Consider the following 25,888-nt stretch of genomic DNA (forward strand, 5'->3'; position numbering starts at 1 on the left):
TTTTTTGAAATCACAAAAATAAAAATTACCGAATACTAAATGCACTGAACCAACCTCTCGACATCTCACACGTTAATACCAAATGCAATAATTCCCCGCCCAGTTTTTGGCAAGTACTAGTGAGCCATCAGGTCCACGAATAGAGTGATTGCTGCATGCAGAAACAGCAAATTAGGAGTCACATTGTACTGTTTTTCAAGCATCGTTAAGTGCCAAAGTTAATGAAAAGGGACCCTACGGAATTACTCACAATAATGCTTGTAGATGTCAAATCCAGAGCATCGTTACTGCAGCAAGTCTCTTTCAGGGAGGGAATCCGAAGAAATGCCACCACAATTGTATTTGTACGCTTATAATGATGTCAATGGGGAGGGAAAAAGATGCCCTAGCTACTCTGATACGAAACTTCATGCATGATGTTACAAGGTCACCTGCAACTCTGTATTGCAAGATTACCTGTAATATATATTCTGGGAAAAAAGAGTCGCTGTCTTCTGTACTGATCATATTGACATCTACATAGAAATTCAGTCTATACACATTTAGTTGGCATTAGCATTTTAAAGTTGAACGGATGAAAAGAAATTAGAGACTAAGAGAAAAAAAAAGGTGTTAATATTATTAGATGGAGTGATAATAGAAGAACTTATTAAATTAAGATGCAGCCTCCATTGAATAATTTGACAAAAAGAGCGTGCAATAAAGCTCAAAAGAGTTCTGTAAACAACATTGCTCTAATTGTTTTAAGCGCAGAAAGTCACCATTGAAAGACTGTACTTAGCTGTTCAAATAAAAAATAAATAAAAGAATATTACACTGTAAGATGTTTTTTTTTAATCTAGTTTAAAAGTATATTAATTTTTTTTAGATTTTTTTATTTTTAATATCTGTACATCAACAAAATTATCAAAAAATATTAAAAAAATATCAATTTAATATTTTTTAAAAACAAATAAACATCTAAAAATTAAAATTACTTCATTCCCAAACAAGTAAATATTACGACTGAATGCTATAAAATATGTTTCTCGGTTGATGAAGGTAACTCAAAGAGAATATATAAAGTTCGGATTTAGAAAAAATAATATTTGGTTCTCATAATTAAGTAACCATTCAAAGTTACTAGTTATCTGTGAAGTAGCAACCTCTAGATGAGCATATCAATATGCTAATAGGATCCATATCAATGTCTTTGATGAACCTATGAATATTGTTTTTTTTTTCTTTTTCTTTTTTCAAGTACAAGCAATACAATTTCATTGCAATGAATGTAGGGCCGACTTAAGGTGTCATTATGTATGTTAATAATTGGATTCTGAATCCTATGAAAATAACACATGTGCAAAGCCAGCTGCAGCATATGATCTCCCTCGTATTTGCTTACATTTGTTGTGTGTCTTGTCTTGTCTTGTTTTTGTCAACTGGACATTAGAAATGGGCAGCCCTCTTCACGGGCGATTTTAGCCCTTTCAACCAAATAATTTCGAAGAGAGCTGGCCTAGCTAACTATATATTGTCACGAAGTGCTGGAGATTTGATGGCAGGCTCAGTTCATTGATGGAGGAGCCTCTGTAAGGAATTTATGCAATTCACACACCTTCCTTCCAACTCAAACCCCATTATGGATTGTTTAGGTGGTAAGAAAAAGAGCAAGAAGTGTGAGAAAGGTCTTAGAGGGCTCACAGAGAAGGTATGGCTTTTCCAGGAAGAGATCCAAGCTATAATGTACGAGAGAGAGAAAGAGGCTAGAGCTTATGAGAGAGACATGATAGTTTTTGCATTTAAAAGAGCAGAATGGAAGCAAGAGAGAAAGAAGCTTAAGGAGGAAGTAAAGAGATTGAGAAAGGTAGTGGAAGAGAAAGATGAGAGGATTAGAGTATTGGAAGATAGGTCGATAGGAAGGAAGAGTGAGAAAGGGGACGAATTCTTGGGGACTTCTAGCTTCCTTGTGGAGCAAATGAGGGAGGAGAGAGTGTGGCGCGACGAGGCTGTGGATAAGTGGAAGAAGCTATATCTTGCCATTAAGGCCGAGCTTGATGATCTCATTCAGAAGACTCACCATGGTGCATCTCTCCCCCTTTTCTCATACTCGCACGCACACGCACACGCACACACAAAAATAAAGCCTACACCATTTGCTTCAGAAGACTTACTTTGCATGATTCCACGCATGGTGCAAATCTTGGCAACCCAGAAACATGTTATCACTAGTTTTCATTAACAAAGTAGATTCCCCTCATTTCATGTCATATTGTCGTTTCCATGGAAGAGTGATTCTTGGGGGCTGAACTAATCCTCTTCTTAAACTCACTCCTAGAGACAACACACGATCTAGTACATGTTTTCACATATTAATCAATTACCTGTGCATTTATTCAATGTCTTGCAAATATTTCAGTTTTATCATCCAGTGCCGCGCAAACCTCAATGTCTAGCGCATGGCACATGCTACTAGAATTGGCATGCTCCACAACTTCCTTTTGTCAAACATCCTAAAAAGTTGATTGAAGTTGTCCAAGAATGGGTCCCAATAATACATTTTTGCTTCTCCTGAAGATAATGTGTTACTGTACATGAGGTAGTGATCAGTGGCCAACATCTCTTCTCATCCCAAGTCGCTTACTGTTTAACCACATCAATCCTTTGTGATAACATCTATGGGAGTTTTCTTTTTCAAAAAAGAAGTTGAGCATTTCTTGTTGCCATCACTTGATACAAAATAAAAATATGTGGGCACAAAATGCAAGATTACAGAGCATCAGAGTCATATTAAATCACTTTTATTAAATGATATGGCCTTGAGTATCTATTTTAACCACTACTTTTCCTTTGGTCAATTGGTATACCAATTATGCTGATACACTGATTAAGAAACTATGACAGTGCAAAAAATAATCAATGAATGACAGTTTTGTATGCTTGCAACTCGGTTGTGCAGGAGATGGCTTGTACTGGAGAGCAGAGGAAGAAGAAATGATTGAGGAGCTGAAGATGGAAGTGAAGGCCAAGGAAGGATGTATAGAGGAGCTGAAAGCACAATTAGCTTTAGCGAAGAAAGAAGAATACAATAGGGCAAGGGAGGTCGATATTCTGCGGCAGAGCTTGAAAATCATGAGCAGTAGGAAGGCATCCAGCTTTGCTCTTAGCAAACCGAAGTTAGAACTTGTGAAACAGGCTAGAAAAGCATAGCTAGCTTTACAAGTAAAATCTATATTAAAATATCGATGGACTGTGTAATCTTTTTCAAGTCAACTTGAGCAAGGACCGTGCAAATCTTACATTACTAAAACACAGTACCTTTTTTTTGCCCCTTTTCGGATTATACTTGGCACGGTAGTTTGCTAGTTAATAAGTGCACAGATGAAGGGTTTTTGTGTAGATTACGTGAGGTAGTAACCCCTAAAAAAAGGGGACAAAAAATGGTTAAATCGATGAGAGGAGTTAGGCCACTACTATTTTCTCTTATTCCTCTCCAATCAAGTTGCTTAGTGAACCAACTTCATTTGCAATAAAAGCTTGAATTTCAACATTAACCCTTTTGCCAAGAGGGGGTTTAATTAGAAATGTTTTGAAAGGATAAGTTTTTCTATCTTCCTCGAACTTGTAACCACTCTATCTTTCACTTGCACAGTCACTAAGATTCAATTAACATTCCTAATCATATTTCAAATAAATCTAGTTGTTGATTTCACGGAGATCTTGTGAAGGGTTTATAAATTCGACGACCATTTGGCTCTTTTAGGAGACTTCAGTAATTAAGTAATAATCCAAGTTGATTCAAAAGCAGAAAGCCCTCTGGCCGTTTGACATCTACCAACAACGATCTGAGATTTGGTGAACAAGATACAGGTCTTAATTTTAGTGAGATTGGATGGCCAACCATCCTCTTCAATTGGACAATGGACTTCATTTTATTAAAGATCTCCATGGAAGGATTAGCGCCAATGAAAAGATGATAAGAGAATATGAGGGTAGACCAGGAAAAAAGAACTCCGTACTGAATAGTATTTTGATATTGAGATTGTACAACATCCAATCATACAAATTGTCACGGAAATGTGTGATCTGGATTTGATATAAATATTGCTGTAAAGATACATTTCCTACCCCACAGACCCACCCCTACCTAAGCTGTAGTGCTTTACATGTATTCTTTTGATGGGTTTCCTATAAGACTGACAGACTGTTACATGCTGCATACAGACACATTGCCTGATAACCTCCGAAGAATTATTCAGCATTAATGACAGGACAGGAACGTACATGAATATGCTTCGGCTGCTAGCATTCAGATATTACTGCCTTCTTAGCTGGTCGAGAAGCTATCTCGTTCACTGCTTTCTACCCTTCCAAAAGTCTGGTAGTTTGATCTCACAGTCTGACCAAAGAAAAACGTGCATAGATGAATGTCTGGATAAGCATGGTAACCCGTAATTATGAAAGCTTTTTGGTATACTTAACACTATGCAGTTCAATAAATGGACATTACACGAAAGAGTGAATCTCTGGAACAATGTTATAGGAAATAATCGACAGAGTGATAACTACCGATTATGTAAAAGCTTCAAGGGACACAGGAACTTGAAACTATTAGCAAATGAATTGATCTCAGGAAAGTAAATTAATTTCCACTTCTACCACAAGTAACCATCAAGGAAATCAAATATATTATTACTCTAATTAACTGGATGAAAATAATCATTTAACAAGATGCCATGTACCTCAAGCAGCGTGATGTAATAGAAATCCTCCATATGATGCAGAATCCCCCGTCCATCTCGCATTGAACTGAATAAATATATTTCAGTTAGCAATATTTTCTCAATGAGCTCCTTCTCACCTTTCATCTGTTCAAAATATTCACAGCCAAAGCTCACTAATCATATTGGTATTTCAGATGAATATAAACATGAGACACCGAATGCTGCCTGTATGAATGTTGATTTAGAAATAACTCTTTATTATTATCATTGTTCTAACAAGATCCTAAGAATCTTTGATCAATAATGCTACTTACTGGTATGTATATTCTTCCCATCAACTATCAACATGCCCCGGGAACTTTTTGCTAATTGGTAGTGTTGAATGCTCAACTCTACCATGGTTGGATGACTAGTCAGTTTAGGAACCACTAGGTCAATTTAAGAACCAGCTAGGTTGAGAAAAAATTCCAGCTACTAACCCAACACCAAGTATATTAGAAATTGGCTCACAGCAAAACCCCCAATAATAGAAAATTGCAAGAACATACACAAGGAGGAATCAACATATTGCCTTAGGTAATACCAAAACAGTCAAGGAGGTTAAACTATCTCGAGTACTAGGTTACACCAATGAATACTGTGGAGTATTTCACTGTCAATCTAGTTGACTAAAAGTTTCTTTCTCATAAGATCACAGTTAAACTGCATTGCCAATGAATAAGTGACTAGCAGTCTGCATCAGCAATAACCATCAATTGCATGAATTTATCCACTGTTAATTGTCTTCAAGTTGAGCCTGATGAGTCAGCCACGTTGAGGTGGCAGACATATAGCAGACACAAAAGGGGGACATTTTTTAGATTCCTTTGGGGATTTTAAGCCAAACTAAAAAATTTCTTTCACTGCAAGAACTTACCTCCAACTGCAACTTTCCTCCACCGCCCATCCCTTCCAGATTGATCAGCACCTCGTACAAGTTTCCTGGAAAGGCACGTGCTATTTAATCATTTTTGCAGAAAGGGTATGCAGTCCATATATCCAAACTTTGTCTTCTTTTTACTTTTCATACACATCGAATGAACTTGTACTTGTGGAATTAAACTTAATCACTCGAGGAAACCTCCTTTAGTTAGTGCAATCATCAATCTAGTGGCAAAAAATCATGCTGGGGTATTATTAAACTTGCAGCAAACCACCGATTCAAGAATAATGACAGCCACAGACAACTTTTTTCAAACAGCTCTGCGCATGCACATGTTTGATCGAAATCTCACCGTCACATAAGCATTTCAGACCAATGCCTATGTTACCCATGCGCTTATGTGGAGTTACAAGGTTTGCATCCCAAGCTGCAACCTGAAGCTCAAAAACAAAGAATTAGTAGCGAGTTGCAACTCATAATGAAAATGATAGCTTCCAATTCTGAGCACATGTTGATGCATTACATCATGCGTTTGTATTGCACAAGAAGCTTCAGTCATAATTGGCACAAACAAAATCATTCACCAAAAATGTCATCAAGACCAAACTAGTAGTGGTGATAGCAGACTAAAATAGGAATAAGATGTGCTAGTTAATTGGAGATAATTAATCATAAGGCGTGATTCTTAATAGGATACCCTACTGGAATAAAGAGATCCTGCCAACCAATTATTTAAAAACACCTTCCTAAACAAAGATGCTCCAGTCTGGTCAGCCCAGCATGATTATAATCGCGTCAATGGATGGATGTGAGAAGGTAAATTAGAAGATTAATTTTAAGTAATTATTGCCTGGCAGAACCACCAATGTACAGGTACTAGTGCACCCTTTGGTAAGCGATGAAAGCCATTGGCGAACATCTGTTTCATACGCAAAAGGACGCACACATTCAATAGTGCATGGGCCTGACCATTTGGTCTATTTACACAGGCTACCATATAGTTTCTAAAGTAACCTCAACACTCATACATGGAAAGTACACGAGAGGGAGGGAGGGGGAGAGAGAGAAGACTTCATATTAATAATAAAAACGATCTCACCTGAGACAGGCAAAAACAAGTGGAAGGACAAGAAGACAGATTTTAAAAAATGAGATCTCAATTAAAAAGCTCTAGTCCTTGAACCATAAGCTTGATCCCTTTAAGTGTTGGGTTTCCTCTCCTTCCAGTCCAATTGCTAGTGTTCCTTTCTTCATAGGAACTAGAGATGATGTGTTGTGTAAATTCAGAAACTTGTAAGGGATATCCATGCTTACTTTTAGAGTGACTATTTAAATTGGCATTATAATTTCTTTTAGAAAAATATGCTATTGGAATTTGTTCATTTATGTACTTCTGTCAAAAAAAAAAAAAAAACAGATTAGAAAGAATGATACAAAGTATACAGAAACTTGAAATGCACCCCCAGCACGCTCCCAAATGAGAAACAAATTTATAAATTCAGAAAGAATAAGAATTTACCTGAAGATTTTTGGTCAGAGGCAGCTTAACGTTAATAGTGAAGTCCTTGTCCCAAGTTGGCTCCTTTTTCCTGTTATCATTAAATGATTTACATGTGTTTATTTTGTTAGCAGTTCAGAGCAAACTTTTAAAAATTTTTATTCTTCTGCTATTTTGCAACGATGTCAGTGTGTAAAATTTATAAACAACTCAAATGCTATACTAAATTTTGATACACTGCTATATTGCATCATGTAGAAGAAGGTCAGATGGGCCCTCCATTAAAATGAAAGGAAAATAGTGATTGAGAAAGCAAACAACTATTAGTGACATGATAGTTGTCACCCAACAGAAGTGGATAGAATATAGAGTTGATTTTTGGGCTTGAGTTTTATAACAGTTCGGGCAAATCTTCCAGTCCATAAGATTATTCCGCAACCCTGGCGAGATCATCCTCACAAATTTCCCAGTTAGCAAAAGCCATTACTCTAGCAGAGCATAAAAGCGAATATAGTACCACTCGGAACCACATTTTTATGAGTTCCTTCTCCAATGGAGATGTTAAAACTGCATGAAGTATGGAATGAAAAGCCATTTCAATGTGAAATATCAAGGATTGTCCAAAATCTGAAGGAAAAAAAAAACAAGTTGATTGTAAGGCTCGAGCCAATCTCTCAGTCATCTTAGTAATCTGCGTTCCTTTTCCGGAGGAGATTGCAAGTACAGGATTCAGGAAGGCATAAAAGTTTTTCAAGATGCAAGTAGTATCAGGGATTGATGAAAATTCAAACCACAACGGGGAATAAAAATTATAGACGCTACAACTGCCCTCCCATTCGTCTGTGTAACAAAATTAAAACAAGTGCATTAAAATAAATAAAAAGCAGATTTGAAACGGAATTCCTAGCAGGTTTAAACAAACAAAGGGGGGTTCATAAAGATGAAGTAAAAAGAGAAGAAGAGCTATGGAAAATGGAGCTTATACAATTTGACAATTTTTCCAACTTTTCACTTCAGAGCAGAACTTCTAACAAAATAGGAACATTAAAAGAAATCAGGTGAAAGTTTCCTTTCAAATCTTTCCTGTAGAGAGTTAATGATAATCATCATTCATTTTCAGTTCCATTAGAATCTCACATCCCCATGAATGTTGCTTCTATGACAAGTTTTAATTGATGCTAATTATTGCCCATTCTCGAAAAAAGGTGCAGTCAACCACCATTCCAAGCTTCAACCGAATTGCTAGGTTCAAAGGAGAGAGAAGAAAGCATATGCTATACAGTGCAAAAAATTTCAGCATAGTGGAATTTAGAGCAGGGTAAAAATTGAAGCTTCAGATTCAGTTTGTGTGTGTTTGTGATATGGAAACATCGACAGCTTACCCCCATTTGACCTTGCTTTTGAGAACCTGTCCATCCAGTTCCATAACCACATCAGGATTACTTTTTCCGTATACATCCATGGTTTAATCAGTAAGGTGGTATATATGAAAAGCAGAATGTGTGACCATGTCAGTTCAAAACTTGCTCATAAATCCCAGCCCTCAATGCAAAAGGGTTAAATTCGATAACGCACCCATGGATCCAAGGCTGGAAAATCAAAGCCCTTTTTCAATTTTATAAACAATTGTCCATCATATATCTCACGTAACCTGCAAACATATCAATCAGCCTTGGATTAAATTTAGTAAAATGTGACTTTGTTACTCTACTTGATTCAATCATTCTATGCTAACATAATTTCAATAAACAAATAAAGTCAGGCTATACAAGATAGCCAGCCCGATGCATCTTCTCTGCAACAACAAGGAGAGCAAGGAGTAAATATTTAAGCTTTGAGTGTTACTGGAAATAAATGATCACATACTTTGAGAGACACACAGTCTTACAACCAGCAGCATCAGCCTCCCACTTCCCTACATTTTTCTGATAAAAACACACACACACACACACACACTCCATTTAAACATCAAATTTCTTCAATTTCTTTATATTCAATCGAGACTTAAAAAATTGAAAATTAAAAATGGATTAAGAATTTATTACAGGGGAGCTGGTATAGGCTTCGTAAGCGAAACCAGCAAGAACGACAGCGAGATTGATATCAAAAGGAGGACGTTCGTTGTTGTTCTCTTTCTCTTGTTGAACAGCAACCTTCTCAGCCTCCGTATTATTAGCATTACTCGCTTTACTAATACTCGAGGAGGAGCAAACTCCATGCCCGCTGCCTCGGTAAGTTAAAACCCTAAATCTACCGGAAAATGAAGACGGAAAGCGCCGGTAAAAGTTCAAAATTCGATGCTTATACGAAGTAGGAGTGAAACGGTGATAAAAGGCGTTGCTTGGGTGGAGAGAAGTAGCCATTGCCAGTGCGGAGAAAATACCGTTTAACAAATATTTTTGAGTTTTGATGGTGGCAGTTGTGTAATAATATATTTTCATACTTGCACTTTTCCTTCTTTTTTGTGTCTGGGTGCTTGCAGTGAAGACACATGTACGTCGTTAAAGAAGGCAGAGAGGACCCAGAAAAAAAAACCCTCCACCGAGCTGGCAAAACGGTCGTTTTATGAGCTCGGTTCAAATACACCAAAATAATTTATTAATTGTTGATTTTCTTCTAATTAAGGATTCCATTAACATTAATTATATATGTCGTCTTTGTGATGGGAATTGTCCTATATATAGAGCACAAATTTAATAAATATATATAAGAAAATAATTATATATATTAGAGGTGAGAAAAAAACCAAAAAATCAAGAAAACCGGAAAAAAATAACCAAAAAAACCGAACCATGAAAAAAATTGATTAAACAGATTAGAATTTTAAAAAAACTGACCGGTTTGGTTCTGGTTTTATAAGTCTGAAACCAAAAAAACTGAACCGAACCCAAATCCAAAAAACCAAGTCAAACCAGAAAAAAACAAAGTCAAACCAAAAAAACTGAGTCAAACTAAAAAAATCGGTTTAAACTGGTTTTTATTCTAAAATAACCAATCGAACCAAAACCGGTCGGTTTGAACCGGTTTCAATTTAAAAAAAAACCAGTTTGATTACTTTTCTTTGATAAAAACCGAATCTAACTGAAAATAATCATCTCTAATATATATAAACAATACATGATATAGACAAATATATTTTATACTTGTATTTTTTTATTGACAAGATATTTTTTTTATTTCATTTTTTTTTGATGTTTTACTTATTTAATAATGTTTCAATTAAGGTTTTTTCCTTTTCATTAGTATCAAAAATAAATTATTGATTTACTAAATATTTTAAATTTTAAGTAATTTTATGAAATAAATTATAATTTAGTTTGGTTAATTAATTTCTAACTTATTCAAATAATTAGAAAATTATTTATATTATATTTTATTTGATTATTTTTTTAATATTCATTTTATTAAATATAAAAAAATAATAAATATTTAATTATATAATAAAAATATTTTCAAAACATCTATACGAAAAATATAATAATAAAAAAAAAAAGGATCAAGACTAGGAATGGAACCAAGTCCATGCTCAGATGGGTATGTAATAAAGCCCAAGCACACCTATACTAGGATGCGACCCATAATTTAGGTTTGAAGAAAATGGTGGATTTGAGATGTGTTTGGAAATAAAGTTATTTTTGTTTATTTTTTAAAATTATTATTTTAATATTGATATTAAAAATAAAAAAAATATTTAATATATTTTTAATTAAAAAATATTAAAACAAAACATTACATCACAATACTAAACACATTCTTAATTTATAAAAGTACCGTTATATTTTGGATATATTCACTACCATAATCTCTTTAATGCAAACATAAATTTAGAGTATATTTTTAATATTTAAATAAAAAAAAATTATTTCAAGTATTTTAGATTTAAAAATTTAAATTCATATATTTCCCAAACTATTTGATAAAATATTATAATTTTTGTATACATGAATTCTTTACGGTGAAATATTTCATTTTATGAAATTCACCACCTGAACCTTCTAAGTGCAAACATAACTTTAGAGAACATTTTTAACCTTCAAATCAATAAAAATATTTATTTTAAGTATTTTAGATTTAAAAATTCAAATTCATAAATCCTTTTTGTACATGTTTTTCTACGTGGACAAAAATTGACTTCTTTTATGTCTGAAGACGTAAATGAATTTTTGTTTCTATTATCAAAATAATAATAATAATAATAATAATAATAAATGTTTAGAAAATTAATTTTTGAAAAATTAAATTTTTTTGTTGCAGAAACATTCTAATCCAAGAACGACAAATGTACATATGAGAAAAAATAAGCACTATTGAATGATCAATATTGGCCAAGGCAAAAATATGCAATTAAATGAAAACTGCCTCGATTTAAAGAACAAGATTATAAGCACCTATAGTAACTTACTAACCTCGGAGTCTTCATTTCATTCTGGGGTTGAATTATTTTTTTGTGTAAAAAATAATGTTTAGATTTTGAAATAAAATAAAAGAATAAAAAAAACTATGACAAATTTGTAACTACACTAATTAGGGTTGGGCTAACCCAAGATATTCCACCAAACCTGTGGCTCATATCATGTGATTGGAATAACCCGACAAAGAAATAAAAAGAATTATAAAGCATTATTTAAAAAAAAAACATTGTTAACTTTTCAAATTTATGACTTGTGTTGTTAGACCCAAAACATCCAATCTGAAAAAACCATGGAGTCCAATTTTCAATTAATCATATATTGAATGATAAAATTAAAAAAAAAATTTCAATTACACAAAAGGATTTTAAAAGATAGCAATTAAAACAATGAAAATCAAAATTAAAATTAAAATTAAAAATATTATATTTAATTAAAGGGTGAAATTGAAAATAAATTAATTTAGTAAAAGGAAAAAAAACGAATGAAGATTAAAATCGATATAAGAAATAAAAAAACAATATTGTAATTGAATGGTTAAATTGAAAAAAATAATAATTTTTACAAAAGGGTCAAGAAAAAAAATTAGAAACCAAAACAATAAAGACCAAATTGAAAAACATGATACCATCAATTTAAATTGAAGGATGAAATTGAAAACCGATAAAACTTTCACAAAAGGACTGAGGAAAAAAATGAAAAATCCAAAAAATAAGAATCAAATTGCAGAATATAATATTTGGTAAATTGAGATTTAAGGATAAAATTGAAAACAAAAACTCCTATATAAAAGATCCAAGATAAAAATGAGAACTCAAAATATTTGGGAATGAAGTTGAAATACCAACAAGCTATAATTTTCAAGGAAGAAGAGAGAACAAGAAAAAAAAAATGATCAATTGGTGACAAAACTAGTCACCATCGGCAACTCGCTTTGCACCAAAAGCAAGAAGACATGGCAGCGCTTTCAACAACACGATAGAAGGACATTTATGAACGCTAAGATGCGCCACATGTAGGGCACATACGCCTCCCACTCACACATCCTTTTTCCCTAGCTAAATTCCAAAGTGTTTATGAGTTGACTTTCTAATTTAAAAAAAAAACTCATTGTGAAAAACTAAAATAGCCCTTTAACCTCAATTTTTTTTTTGTATTTTAAGGATAGTTTTGTTATTTTACTATGCATTTTAATTATTTATTATTTTTATATTTGATCAAATAACAAATTGTTTCTCAACTTAAATTGTAATAATGAAAAAACCATTGTGAGAATTCAAAAGTACACATTGACACTATTTTTTTGCTTCATAGCGTATTCTGGTTGTTTTATTGTTCAATTAAGATGGAAAAATATTTATTTATCCTTGATTAATTTTTGAAATGAAATGAGTTATTTGAAAAGACTTTAATACCCTTGAAAAATAGTATAAAGTTTTTGAGGTGGAGAGACAAAACACCATTACAATGTTCTAGTAAACAATACTTATGAATTTGGAGTTACAATGTTTTTTCAAGGGGTTTTAGTTTCTTTTAATTGTGGAAAAAAAGTCTCTTGTATTTGTTATTTTGGCTGTCATTTTCATGCACTGACAAATTATTATAACAAAAGCTAAATAGTATCGGGAAATCACTATATATCAAGAGATCTCTTACTGTGGATTGTAATAATAATTTCACTTTCAATTTCTTTTTTTTTCGCGAGTGGATAAACGTTTCTTTGGCTTTTCTTTTCTTCTCATTCATTGCTTCTTCTCTCTTCTTTTCTTTTAACTTTTTACAACTGAGATCACGAAGAAAATGAAAGTAAATCGAAGAAATGTTTACTTGGGTTTGACAATCACACCAGACCCAAGCATCATGGGTCTGACAATCATGTTAGGTCTAAGCAAAACAAAGCTATATGTATGAGTGTTTTCGTCGTTTCAATATGGTTCTATTGTAAATATCATGTGGGGTTGTTAGGCCTGGACGTAAAGTGTTTGAGTTTGATGTGATTGACAGATCCAAGATACTTAGACTTGGTAATTTGCCAAGTTTACAATAACGTGGATCTATCATATTTGTCAGATTTAAAATGCCTGGATGTTTCGGGCTACCAAGTGTAATTTAAATATTAATACGTTCACAAATCTAATTTCTAACTGTTATTATATTGACTATTTATATTAATAACAAATCGGTCTGCAATATTAAACGGGTGCCATCTATCTAGTTTTCATTAAACAGGAAGAGATTAGAATTACTTTTATTTTTTTGCTTTACGTGACTTTCGTAGATAAAAAAGTATTTTAGGCTTAAAGGAAAAAAAAAATCACCAGCAATAAATTATATTCATGTACGTCTTTGTGAGAGAGGCGCTTGAATTGAAAAAAAAAACAATTAACCTGATGCGGCTCTTATATTTGCATTGATATGGACTCCTGATGATTCCATATTGAAGGAAAAACAAGATCGAAGAAAAAAACAAACATGGTACCTCTTATATTTGCGTGCCACTCTTCTCCTTCTCCCTATAGGCATCCGCCGTCTCTTTTGCTCCTCTTCTCTTTACCTCAAGAACCCATCTCTTTTTAGATCCAAAACATGGTACTTCTCTGATCCCAAGTGGAAAAATCTTGATTTGTATGTCCTCACCCTCCCTATTGCTTCCTTTTCTTTAATATTTCTTTTAGGCAGGGGACAGGCGTGTGGACGTTACTGTGGGCAGTGCTCTTGATATATTTGGGGGTAACTTGCCATACGAAGATGTTGTCTCTTGGCATACGCAACAGGAGCCTTCGATGGTTTAGTTCCTTCTAATTGTTGTGTTTTGTTTCATTTAGTTTTTAAACTTTCTCAGATCTTTATAGACGATGCATGTAGACCGCAAAGGATTCCTAGTTGTTTCTTGTTTCCTGCTGCATTTTTTTTTTGGCAGCCTCACATGATCTGGGTTTAAGATGACTTTCGAAGTTGGGATTCTGATGTGGGTTATAACAAACGAGAGATACTGTGCATGTTCCAGAGGGCTATGAAAGGAGATAGTCACCTGCTGGAGGAAGCCAGCAATTTGATCCTTCTCTAGCTGGGCAGAATCCCAGGTTGACTGAGCAGCAACTGCTGTCCTGTCTCTAATTGTGTTTGCGGTATCCTGGATTCTGGCAGTCAACTGTTCTACCTTAGCCTACTCCAAATTTTGCAAACAAGATTATGTTCGTACGTAAGTGAACCAGATGTAGCCATGACTAAATATACTAAAGCGCAAGGGTGTTTTCAATAGTTTCAAACACTGTTCAGCAGTGTATTAGTTGCAAGATTAGCACCCAATTACATCAATTCTATTGGTTAGAGATAAAATTGAAAGATAGGGGAACAACTTTTTAAAAGAAGAGAAAATGGGTGGTGTCTTTAAAGTTGGCTTAAAAAATATATTTTAATCCTTTAATTTATAAAATTAGACATTTTTAGCCCCTTATGTTTTTCTAAATTCAATTTTAATATACAATTTAATTTATGTTGTTTTTAAGTCTCTAGTTGTATCTCTAATTTTGAAGATATATTTATATTCTTTTTAAGTCCCTAGTTTTATCTCTAGTTTTTAAGACATATTTATTCTTTTTTAATAATATATAAGGGATATTATGCCTCTGTAAAACTATCAAGATAACACTCAAAACCTCACCTCTCCTACCCGTAAAAGAATAAGTTTAATGGGCTGCTAGAATTAAGAAAGATGTTTTAGGACCTCGTCGAGCTTTTCTAGTATGGATTTGAAATGTATCACTGCTCTGGTATACGTTATAGGCTCGTGAGTGCGCACAGAAAGAGTGACAGAGGAGTTAGGAAGAGGAGCTGGGAATTCTTTTAGTTCGGGGTTTCCCTGCTTTTGAAGTAGAATTTGAGGAACTCCGCTAATTTGCCTGGTCAATAGATCCATGTGGTGCTCTATGAAGAGGGAAGTACGCATCTTCACGCTTTGGATGGGTGCTTGGCATGCATGTTACTCATCCTTTGTCCCCGAGGGCTGAGTGCAATGTTAAAACTTGAGACGTCCTTGTGACATATCTCATGTTCAAATTCTAGCGGTGAGGTGGGATTTATGAATAAGAAAGTCATACCATTAGCAGAGCCCCAGGAACCATTCGGCTTCACAGTTACAAAAACAGCATATATATTTAATATAAATCAACTTATAAAATGTTCATTTAACCACGAACTAAAATCAAGGCGTAATAATTTATCAAAAAAGGAAATGATTGCGATACATATATAATGTCATTGTTTTGATGAGAAGAAGTGCAAGTTGGTATTGGACATGATGCGTATCCTCAGAGTTCCTATAATGCAAGTCCAATTTTTCACATCACATTAGCATATTCCCCAGTGCTTTGGTGCTGAGAGCACCTCTATAGCCATAGCATATGAAAAGCAGCCATGGCTAGAGCAGGGACTTGGGCTGCTGTTCCTTTGATTTGTTACAAGTAGCCCTCCGAATCCTAGTGCATATGAGCCACAGCCGCTTCCTTTACTAAAGGTCGACTTACATGCACAAAATGCTCCGCTTCCCTCTCAACCTGCTCCAAACACCGGTCAGGACTCTTCACTTCATTCATCTTCTTCACAAATCCCACGAAGCGTCTCCAGTTATCTGGTTGAAATAAGTGAGGGTTCATTCTCAAGTACGTAAAAGCACACATCTCCGTGTCTTTTGAGTTTCCATCAATATTCAATGATGACGCCTGCAAAATTTGCTCATGTGCGGTCTCATCATATCGTGGCAGTGCATTTTCCCCGGCAAGAGGAACCTCTGCTTCTCGCGTTGCTAAAGCCACTTGCCTCACAAGCTTCTCAGGGGCACAAAGGGCATCCTGTGGCTGTTCATGGTCACGCATTTCTATGCAAGTGAAATTGAATATAGCACCATACCGAGCTAACATTTGAGCAATAGGAAGGTAACCATCTCTGTTTCTCGTGTTATAATATCCTGCTGTGAGCTCTGGGGCATGAGACCGGGTTCCATAGTGCCAATGAATTCCTGCAATCTTCACTGAGATCTTTACACCAGTATTCTCATAGATAGCCTTCGCTGACGACAATATTCTCTCAGCGTGGTCTAAGAGCATCTGCGAGTACCAAGAGAGGAAGAATTCACCATAGGGACAAGTCCAGCCACCACCTTCTTTTCTGAAAAACCGGGTGTCTTCCGGCCAGTTGTTGTACTCACCAGCATCAGTTGGGCCTGTGCTACCCCATTCTGGCTTCCCAGCAGCTTCCGCCGCTGCTTTCAAGCTACTCAACATATACTGCATCATGTTACAGATACCAAGTAAGGACCAGAAGATTACAAGTCGGTGGTTTAATCGCTTAAAAGTAAAAAAGAAAGTGAATACCTTATCGTAACATTGGAAGGCTCCGATTCCAGGAAATCTCCAAGTCCCATTCTGCTCCGGGTACGAAGGATAGCGGAGCTCACCTGCTGGACCCATTCCCACTTGGATTTCCTGAAAAGAATAAATTCTCAATGGTTTATTCAACAAACCTCTTTCAATACGTATGACAGCATGCTCTGATTTGTTAAAAAAATGTACCAATTCATCACCAACGATGACAAATTATTCAAGCAAAGACATCAAACCGCTAGAACCAGTTATTGGAGTATAAAAAGGGTCGTAATATACAGGGTAATGACAATACAAACTGCATCCATAATTATGCAAAGATGCAGCCCAATTACAAAGCATCTAGACAGATTACACTCAAAAGTTGAAAGTTGTAATCGGACAGAATAATCTATACATATTCAACCAAAATATTTTTAACACATATATGAATTCTATCTAATTCAAAGAAAAAAAAAACAAATAGCAATGGATAAGCAAGTAATTACCACAATGGTGTCACCAAGAAGGTGTTTGAAGTTGTCCCTAAAGGCCCGCATAAAATCAGAGTAACATTGCACAGGTGTCCTCCCCTTGAGAACTGGAATGCTATCGCACCCAAGTGATACATACTCATAATTCCTCCTCCCCCACTGATCAGTGTATGCAAGGTCTTGATCTTTATGAACCTCCTCCACAACCCACTTTGGCAATGGAACCCTGCATCCAAGATTTTAATACAACTCACATTTCCAATATTACAAATTACTTTCAACTTTGACTGTTTCACCTAACCCATACCAAGTAACAAAAAAGGGAAAATAAGAACGAAAAAAAAAAAAACATACGTGCAAGAATCACCAACGTTGCCGCCACACTGATGAAACGACATCACAGCCTGAACCTTAAGACCATGTCGTTTAGCCATTTCTAAGAGTTCGGTATACCCTCCCCAATTATACACACCAGGCGTATCTCTCTCCACTAATCCCCACCAGACATCCATCATCACCCCTTCCACGCCTGCGCTCTTCAACGCCTGTAAACTTGCATTCATTGCTTTCCTTCTATTCAACGTGTTACCCATCGTCACACTATCCAACGGCATCATCACGTAAACTGGCACTCCTTTCTCCTTCACCGTGTTCACCTCTTTATACGTCTTCTCTTGTTCTGTTGTCTCGTCAAAACTCACCAAGTCCATTGTTTCTGTTGCGAATGCTCGGCATGCCACTGATAGATCCGGACGGATGCCGTTGCCGGCGCTTAGTATTGGAGACCTACAAGGGCTTGTTGGTTGTGATTTTTGCTCGGCGGTGTCTGGTTTTGTGATTTTGCATCGGATGTTTGGTATTGGAGTTTTCCACACCGCCGCTGCGCTGGCTGTTGCGGTGGTTTCAGTGTTGGTTATTGATTCTGCTTGGATTGGTGTTCCGGCTAAAGCTCCGATCTGATGTGTTATGTTCATTGCCGTTTCTGTACAAATCACACGGAGAGCTATTTCCTTCCTCTTTCGTTTTCTTTTCCTTTTTCTTTCTTCTATGTCACGACACGAGAGCTGTTGAAATTCGAATGGTGCAGGGAATGAAGGAAGAGAGGGATGGCGAGTTCATTTATATAGACTGGGAGGACAAGGTTTTTTCTAAAAATCCCTGTCGCTGTACCGTAAACGAAAAGACACGTGTCCATATTAGCACGTGGCGGTAAGAGAGGCGCGATGGAAGGCAACGGCTACGATTTCTCTTGTGCACGTGAGGATGGACGGTAGGATGCGAATGAGCGTGAAAGTTCAGGATGGCAACACGGTTTTTCACTTTTTTAATTGTTTTTTTCCCGTTTTTTATTTTTCAAGGAGCGGTGAAGGGAATGGGGAGGCGGGAAAGAACGTGACTAGTCACGTGCCCCTCCCCATAAACATGGCGGTTTCTGTATCATATAGCAGCAGCATGGTTATTTTTGTTTTTTTTTTAAATAATTTTTTATTTTTCAATTAATAATTATTATTTTAAAATTTTAAAATTATTTTAACTGTTGATGTTAAAAAAATTTAAAAATATTATTTTAATATATCTTTAAATAAACTTTATTTTATTTTTGTCATTTTGTTTTGTACGGCTGCTGCTTCGACGCCGACGAAAGGATATTTTGTGGGTGACAAATGGCACGTGGAAGGAGGATTTGGGTGAGTAGTGTCCAGATATAATAAACCTTGGCTGTTAAGGTACGTGTTCGGACCAGGAGCATTCCATAATTTGGAATTCGTCACTTGTTTCAGCTGCCTTCATTGTTTGATACAGAGGGAGCTGCTTCATGGGACTTTCATTAAAGAGAAGGGGTTAATAAGATCACAAGCACAAGCACAGGGCTCCCAGAAGGCCTCAAATTCTAAAATTGGACCTCAAATCATTAAAAAAAATACGTTTAGAACGCAATTCTAAACGGCTGTCACGACAAATACTTAAAATTTACGAAGTTAGCAAAACTATATATGTGTATAAAATCTTTGCCCTAATTGTCCTATGGATACTTTAAGGTGTAATATGAACACAAGAATAGTAAAAGTACAAACGCTTACTGGGTAGATATACAAAGATGAATATGCAAGTCCCCATCAAACTGGAGTGCGGGGCTCCAATGAAGGTTTTTAGCATATTTTCATTGAAATCTTCGATGAAGACCAATGAATTAAGATCCATTTTTTAAGTAATTTGTTGCTGGGAGTCTGTTTTACATGTAGTAATCCTTAAAAGACATTCGAGAACTGCTGATGTTAGAATGGAAATTCCTCCAAATTTAGGAAAGCCACCATGCCTCAACGTATAGCTCCAGCTTGTGAGCCGCCACACTCTCCATCCAATGTTAGTAGAGTTGGGTTTTGATTTGTTTCGTCGGTGGTGGGGTGGGATCGGGGACTTTGTGACTACAAATAAGTCAAATATTGCTGCAAAAGCAGGGGGGATCCCATACAGACACGCAGACAGCTTCCCTCTGCTTCCCTCTGTTAATTTCTCTCAAATCTTATTTGATTCTGCGTGTCCCTTAACATCACATGGACCAAAAGAAGAAAGAGGCAGAGAAAATCCAATAATCCCACACATATTTCCTCTTCTGGCTCCCTCTCCCTGCACAATACAGCCCCCTTTTACAATCACAACAAGGAAAGACCACAACAGTTGGTAGTTTGGTGCATGAGAGTTCTGACTTCTCTTCCTTTCTCTACTCTGACACAACCTTATCTCCTTCGCCTCTTTTTTTTTTTTTATCTCTCTTTTCGCCATGGAAGTGAAGTATCAATCTAGGTTGAACGAATACGCAAGATATAATTGTGAGAACTTCAGTCTGCAAGAGGAAAAGAAAGAAAAAGGGACAGAGAAAGAATGTGTGGATGGTGAAATACAGGCTATGATCCCAACTATTAACAAGAGATACAATGTAAGTTTAGAGAGGTTTTCATAGGAAGGATGTTCCTGAAAATTCTTCAAAGAAAGAAAAAGGAGAGAAAGTATGCTGATGCTGCCAAGAACAACGAGACGACGAAAACAGAAAAGAACAGGACGTTGTGGAACTGAAAAATAAAAGAGAGGGTGAAGCAACAAGCCTATTTTTGTTTTTTGTTTTTCCTTTTTTTTTTTTAATGGATTGAGTTTGAACGATTTATTAGATCCGGGCTTAAAGTCCATGAAAATGATAAGAAAAACAGGGGTGGCGTTAAGAGAGGACTAATATTAATAGCTAGAGCCTGTAAATGTGACATCTTCTCGTCATTTTCTCCTCATAAATTATGTAGTGCCACTATAATCTGCAATTGCAATTTGTATGGATAAGCAAGCATTTTCTGAAAAATTCTTCATTTTTGTTTCCCCATTCTAAAGGCATGGTTAGTCACATTAGAGTGGGCACTATTAAATCGTTCCACACTCCAAGATTTTTCAATAATAATGATATCTCAAAAATGTTTGTAGCTTAGAAACAAGATTTTCATGTGAGATAATCGGTTAATTAATAGATCTTAACAATTTTTTTTTTTAATCAAGGTGGTTAATGACTTATATTTGGTGCTTGATACACCAATATGGCTTGTGATTAGTACTTATAAAATGTATTTTTTGGTGGATATGAAGACTTTCCGATCCTTAAATAAATATATTTTTAAAGAGAAAAAAATATAATAATATTCTAGAGAAAGATGATCTGAAAATTTATATGCGGTAGAGAATGAAAATTATGAACATTTTGTTATGGAGGTCTTATGGTGTATTTATAGTTCATGAGTCTTCTTTTTTGATTGGGAGGAGGGATTGAAGTGTAATTTTATCTTTGTGATATTTTGAGTCGTGTTGTGATTTGTATTCTACTCATTTTATCGAGCTAAAATATAGAGACAATGCGAGTCATGAATGACTTTAATATACCTAATGATGTTGACGGAATGTAAGCTTGTTTAATTAAGCCTATTTATTGAGAAATAAATCCTTTAAGATTTTATATAAAAATCTATAGAAGTGACGATATTAGAATCAGGCATTATGTTTGAATCTATGAGTGTAGCAAATTTGGCCATACCTGGGCTGTAATGACAAAAATTCACAGGCTTGACACTTTTAGGAAACACAAATCAGACCCACCTCGTTGGCTTGGTAGCACACTAAGCCAAGCTACTGGGCATGACAACACCTGCCATACCTAAGAGCTGGGTCTAACAGATGTATGTGTATAAAGGTGTTTTCTCTGGAAATGTTCCATTGACCATATCTCTCACACAGAGCCTGATATTGCACATCCCTACGGTTGTCTATCCTCGATGTGTTTTCTCTCAAAAACCAACTCAATTTCACCTAGAACTCTTAATCATAGTTGATTCTCTCAAAGTCTTAGGAGAAGATGAAGGCTTTACAAGCTATTTTCATGGCTTGTGGGTTTGTAGCTATAACAACCTTTTAAAAAAGATTTTTAAAATTGTTTTCCCTTATGACCCATTTACTTCTCATATATATATATATATATATATATATATATATATATATATATATATATATGCGCCTTTTATATCCAATTTGGGTATGTTAATATTTCTCTGAGGTCTTTCTAGATTTCAATTGACCTGAAAATTTAACTCATGGTAAAAACATATGTTAGTGGACTACTCGTAACATTTCAACCTGATGCAATGCTCGGATCAAAAGATATGCTCAATATTCTAAAATTGAATAGTTAGTAATACTTTTCACCAAAAATCTGAATTTCATCTCTTGCATGATTTACTTAAATCATCAAGGTTCTCAAGTTAATTCGTTGAAGATTTTTGTTCATAATTATCATATCCTTTTCCTTTGAGTTGTTTTTTACTACTTTCAGTCCAAAATGCACGATTATACATAATGTTCATATTGATAATCAACATTTCTCACGCAAAGGGTCAAAAGTTAATTTATTTGAACTCCCTTCTATTTTTCTATAAATCATCCTCCTCAAATTTATAAATTCTTTTTCTTTAAATGATATTTTTTTATTTGAAAATTTAAACGATTTATTGCTATTTAATATTTTGCATACCCATGCTTGCCATATTTAATAATTACTCTAATTTGCCAATTTTTAGATCGGAGGTTTACACACCATGTTTCTCAATTATTTTATTTATGATTTATCAAGACTTTACACTAGGCCATAGGCCCATGAGTCTAGGCTCGTTTTGATCATCTTCTTTATTTTTTTAGGTTGAATATAAATTTAAGTGGAAAAAAAATTATTGAACTCAGTGAAATTTATGGTCCAGGTCATGAGTTTAATAAGTTAAACCACAACAACTAGGTTATTATTTTTTTCTAATATTGCTTTTTCTTACTAACATCTTTTTTTAAAATAACTCTTAAATTTATATTTCAATTAACATCTTTTATTTGTGATTTTCTTTCTTATTTAATCTTTTTTCAATATAGATTGTTTTTTGATAGTATTATATGTATTTAATTTTTTAAAATATTATTCTAATTCATTTATAATTTTTTTTATATACAAGAACTTTATTTTTAAAAATAAAAAATATTTATTTTCAAATAATATTTCTAATATTTGCAGCTTTGCATAATATTTTTTCACTTTTATTTTATTTAATCAATTTAATATATATGTATTTTTAATATTATTTGATTAAACAAAAAATTAATTTTAATAGACAAATTCAGTATACACAACTAATACATGAATGAGCTTTTTAATTTACATTTCAAACCTTTTTATATATAAAAATACATCTAAAAAACCTACATGTACAATTCTTTCGTAGAAGAGGACCAAATGGCTAGTGCTTTTCTACACTCAAGGATCTTGTTTATTTTTACGTTCTAAAAAAGATTTTAAAAAAATTTAACTTTTTTTATTTTTTATTTATTTCAAATTAATATTTTTTTAATATTTTTAAATCATTTTAATGCGTTAATATTAAAAATAAAATTTTAAAAATAAAAATATTATTTTAATATAATTCTAAATAAAAAATAACCACAATCACACTTTAAAAAACAAGTACACCTAACAAAAACACAAACACGTACACCTAAGAGAGTTTCAGACTATAAAGATGCCAAACCGAAGCTGAGATTCAGAACGATCAGGCTAGTTCTACTATCACTGCATTCAAAGCATTGCAGATGAGAAGTATGAACAATTAATGCCTGCACCATGACGATATCACCATCCACGTTTTATTTCTGATGAACTGCTCAAACATCCCAAAAAAAAATTCCCAAAAAGTATATATTTAAAACACAGGATCATAGATCACATAGCTTGACATAGAAGAACACAAAAACATCTTTAATTGATCTTGAGATTATCACTATCATAAAAAGCAATTGAAATTTAAAAGGACTCCCTCCATCTACATATCCATTACAACACGCCAGGAAAAGATATCCTAAGCAATACTCAACAACAATGTGCCATCAAGACACAGAATAATCATAGCTCCACAAAAGTCATCCAGTTTATCTGCACTCCTCAAACCTTCACATTCATCGGTCCCAATAGAGGAGCATAAGTGATTTAAGCCCATTATGTAAGTAATGTTAAAATGTTCAGACTGGTTCCTAGGTATATTCCATAACTTCCATATGGGCAACAACAGAGATTGAACCATATCAAGCACCCAATCTAATTCTTTTTTCCAAATGAACATACATGCTGTATAAACTTAAGAAAGTAAAGAATTGACAAAGTCTTCATAACAGTCTTTGTAAATACCCCTCCCTACACAGCACCACACAGTTGTAACAAAACAAAACTTTAAGAGCATTACAAATTTAAGCACAATAAAAGTATCATAAATGATAAAACTGAAGAAACACATGGACTTTATCATATTTAACCGAAAACCAGTGTGAATTTTCAGGCCTATTGGTCAACTACAAAGCCAGAACAGCACGAATTCAAATGCAACTACCTAAAACCAGAAACGGAATTAAACGAAAATTCAGTTTGCAAAATAACGCCATCAGGCTCATCAAGCCTAAGCAAAAACAAGGAAAGCTAAGAAAGAGGACTGAGCCTTATGAAACCGTCAAAAAACACCATGATGGAACCAAAAACAATGAGAATTCCTCCAACCCTACATATACTTTGATGCTTCATACACAAGTACCACTTAAATCTAGGAAATAAAACAATCAAAGCCAAATAAATTTCTTCACATGCTGCTCCAATCATTGTACTGCATCAGCAGAAACCCCAACAGAAGCTAAACCCTAAAAAAACTCAATTTTTCACTGAACCTTCCACAGCAATCAAACACAATTCCATTCATTATATTAATAATAAGAGATAATATTAATCAAACACAATTCCATCCATTATATTTAATTAATAGTTAAAGCAGAACAAAAGAATCCGGAGACATAGTAAACAACATTAGTCTCCAAAATTAGAAAGCTAGAAAAAGCCAAGGCAGGTAGATACATGGAGGATAGGGTCAGGTCAGATCAGTTGATGTCTGTGTCATCGAAATCGTCTTCGAAATAGTTGAAGAAATCGGCGTCGGCAAGTTTGTTTTCCATGTTGATGACTCCCTCCCCGAACATCTCCAGTGCGTCCACGTCATCTACGTCCATAGCCACTGTTGATCCTTGATCCTCCATGTCCGCGAAGAAGTCTACCTGCATCGGCCTCATCTCTCTTTCTCTCTCTATTGCAGCAGGGAAGGGGTTCCCGTATCGATTTGGGGCTCAAGCTAAACAAATTAAACAGACGAACAGCCGTTCTATCTTCTTTCATTATATATGTTAGTGAAAACTACAGAAACCTCCCTGAAATACCATGAAATTATATTCAGTACCCGAAGGATTGGACTTTGTTAAAAACCTCCTCCACATTAAAAAAAAAAAACAATTGCTACAGAAAGCCTCTTTTTATACCCACAAATGCCCTTTTACTATTTTAAAAAAGGATAAATTATAAACAAAAATATTAGATAAGGATATTAAAGGAAAACTCAAACCAAAATGGACCAAATTAAATTGTGAATGAGAAATTAATATTTTTCATTAAAAAATAATCATGATTATTTTTTCATTATTTTTTTTAATAATTTGACTATCTTGTTTTAAAAAAATAATTAAATTATTTTAGAATAAAAATGTATTTTTATTAATTTTTCAAACATATGTATAATGTAACTTACTCTAGACATTGTATATAAAAAAAACAGAATTGATAATATTTAAATGAGGATGTTTTAATTTAAAAATACTATCTATCTCGCTGCTGTTCATGAGATTTTATGTATTTTTTTAAGATATTATAAAATACAAATAGAATATAATTAAGAAATAAAGATAAATATATTTTTTTTCAAAAATAATTATTAAAAATAATAGTAATTAGAACATTTGCATCGCTATTTCATGGATTGGATGAATTTTTTTGAATAAAAAATATATTCACCCACTGCTAATATGTTTTTTAGCAAAAAAAAATTTAATAATGTTGAGATTGATTTAATG

General features: G+C 34.3%; 4 protein-coding genes across 9 annotated transcripts; 1 reads left to right on the top strand and 3 right to left on the bottom strand.

Moving 5' to 3' along the window:
- Positions 1-1,394: 1,394 nt before the first annotated feature.
- Positions 1,395-3,289, top strand: LOC133705535 (uncharacterized). Its single transcript, XM_062130794.1, has 2 exons — positions 1,395-2,063; positions 2,939-3,289. The coding sequence occupies exons 1-2, from the start codon at positions 1,583-1,585 to the stop codon at positions 3,187-3,189; spliced, it is 732 nt and encodes a 243-aa protein (XP_061986778.1). The 5' UTR covers positions 1,395-1,582; the 3' UTR covers positions 3,190-3,289.
- A 683-nt stretch (positions 3,290-3,972) lies between these two features.
- On the bottom strand, positions 3,973-9,582 carry LOC133705534 (uncharacterized). 6 transcript variants are annotated; one of them, XM_062130792.1, is made up of 9 exons: positions 9,169-9,582; positions 8,990-9,048; positions 8,699-8,774; positions 8,506-8,531; positions 7,145-7,214; positions 5,978-6,059; positions 5,620-5,684; positions 4,722-4,788; positions 3,973-4,378 (listed from the first exon to the last, which is right to left on the bottom strand). In XM_062130792.1, exons 1-8 carry the CDS (start codon positions 9,562-9,564, stop codon positions 4,723-4,725), a joined length of 840 nt encoding a protein of 279 aa, XP_061986776.1. In that variant the 5' UTR covers positions 9,565-9,582; the 3' UTR covers positions 3,973-4,378; position 4,722. The 6 variants fall into 6 exon arrangements, 3 of the variants coding, with proteins under 3 accessions (XP_061986776.1, XP_061986775.1, XP_061986777.1); XM_062130791.1 differs by having other exon boundaries at positions 4,722-4,847; XR_009844290.1 differs by having other exon boundaries at positions 4,362-4,378; positions 5,620-5,849; positions 5,978-7,018.
- A 6,136-nt stretch (positions 9,583-15,718) lies between these two features.
- On the bottom strand, positions 15,719-18,497 carry LOC133704499 (beta-amylase 1, chloroplastic-like). The gene is made up of 4 exons (XM_062129333.1): positions 17,741-18,497; positions 17,402-17,612; positions 16,905-17,015; positions 15,719-16,817 (listed from the first exon to the last, which is right to left on the bottom strand). The coding sequence occupies exons 1-4, from the start codon at positions 18,358-18,360 to the stop codon at positions 16,011-16,013; spliced, it is 1,749 nt and encodes a 582-aa protein (XP_061985317.1). The 5' UTR covers positions 18,361-18,497; the 3' UTR covers positions 15,719-16,010.
- A 6,219-nt stretch (positions 18,498-24,716) lies between these two features.
- Positions 24,717-25,141, bottom strand: LOC133704937 (small acidic protein 1-like). The gene has a single exon (XM_062130004.1). It carries the CDS (start codon positions 25,055-25,057, stop codon positions 24,869-24,871), a length of 189 nt encoding a protein of 62 aa, XP_061985988.1. The 5' UTR covers positions 25,058-25,141; the 3' UTR covers positions 24,717-24,868.
- Between the last annotated feature and the right edge of the window lie 747 nt (positions 25,142-25,888).

Source organism: Populus nigra, chromosome 10, assembly GCF_951802175.1.
Source record: "Populus nigra chromosome 10, ddPopNigr1.1, whole genome shotgun sequence".
NCBI classification, from domain to species: domain Eukaryota; kingdom Viridiplantae; phylum Streptophyta; class Magnoliopsida; order Malpighiales; family Salicaceae; genus Populus; species Populus nigra.

Excerpts from the sequence above, each read along its gene's own strand:
- LOC133705535 (XM_062130794.1), top strand. The coding sequence starts at position 1,583 with ATGCAATTCACACACCTTCCTTCCAACTCAAACCCCATTATGGATTGT. Across the intron at positions 2,064-2,938 it reads CATTCAGAAGACTCACCATG|GAGATGGCTTGTACTGGAGA; the intron begins GTGCATCTCTCC and ends TCGGTTGTGCAG.
- LOC133705534 (XM_062130791.1), bottom strand. The coding sequence starts at position 9,564 with ATGAAAATATATTATTACACAACTGCCACCATCAAAACTCAAAAATAT. Across the intron at positions 8,775-8,989 it reads AAGACTGTGTGTCTCTCAAA|GTTACGTGAGATATATGATG; the intron begins GTATGTGATCAT and ends ATATGTTTGCAG. Across the intron at positions 4,848-5,619 it reads GAGGAAAGTTGCAGTTGGAG|ATGAAAGGTGAGAAGGAGCT; the intron begins GTAAGTTCTTGC and ends TATTTTGAACAG.
- LOC133704499 (XM_062129333.1), bottom strand. The coding sequence starts at position 18,360 with ATGAACATAACACATCAGATCGGAGCTTTAGCCGGAACACCAATCCAA. Across the intron at positions 17,613-17,740 it reads AACGTTGGTGATTCTTGCAC|GGTTCCATTGCCAAAGTGGG; the intron begins GTATGTTTTTTT and ends TCTTGGATGCAG. Across the intron at positions 17,016-17,401 it reads TTCTTGGTGACACCATTGTG|GAAATCCAAGTGGGAATGGG; the intron begins GTAATTACTTGC and ends TATTCTTTTCAG.
- LOC133704937 (XM_062130004.1), bottom strand. The coding sequence starts at position 25,057 with ATGAGGCCGATGCAGGTAGACTTCTTCGCGGACATGGAGGATCAAGGA.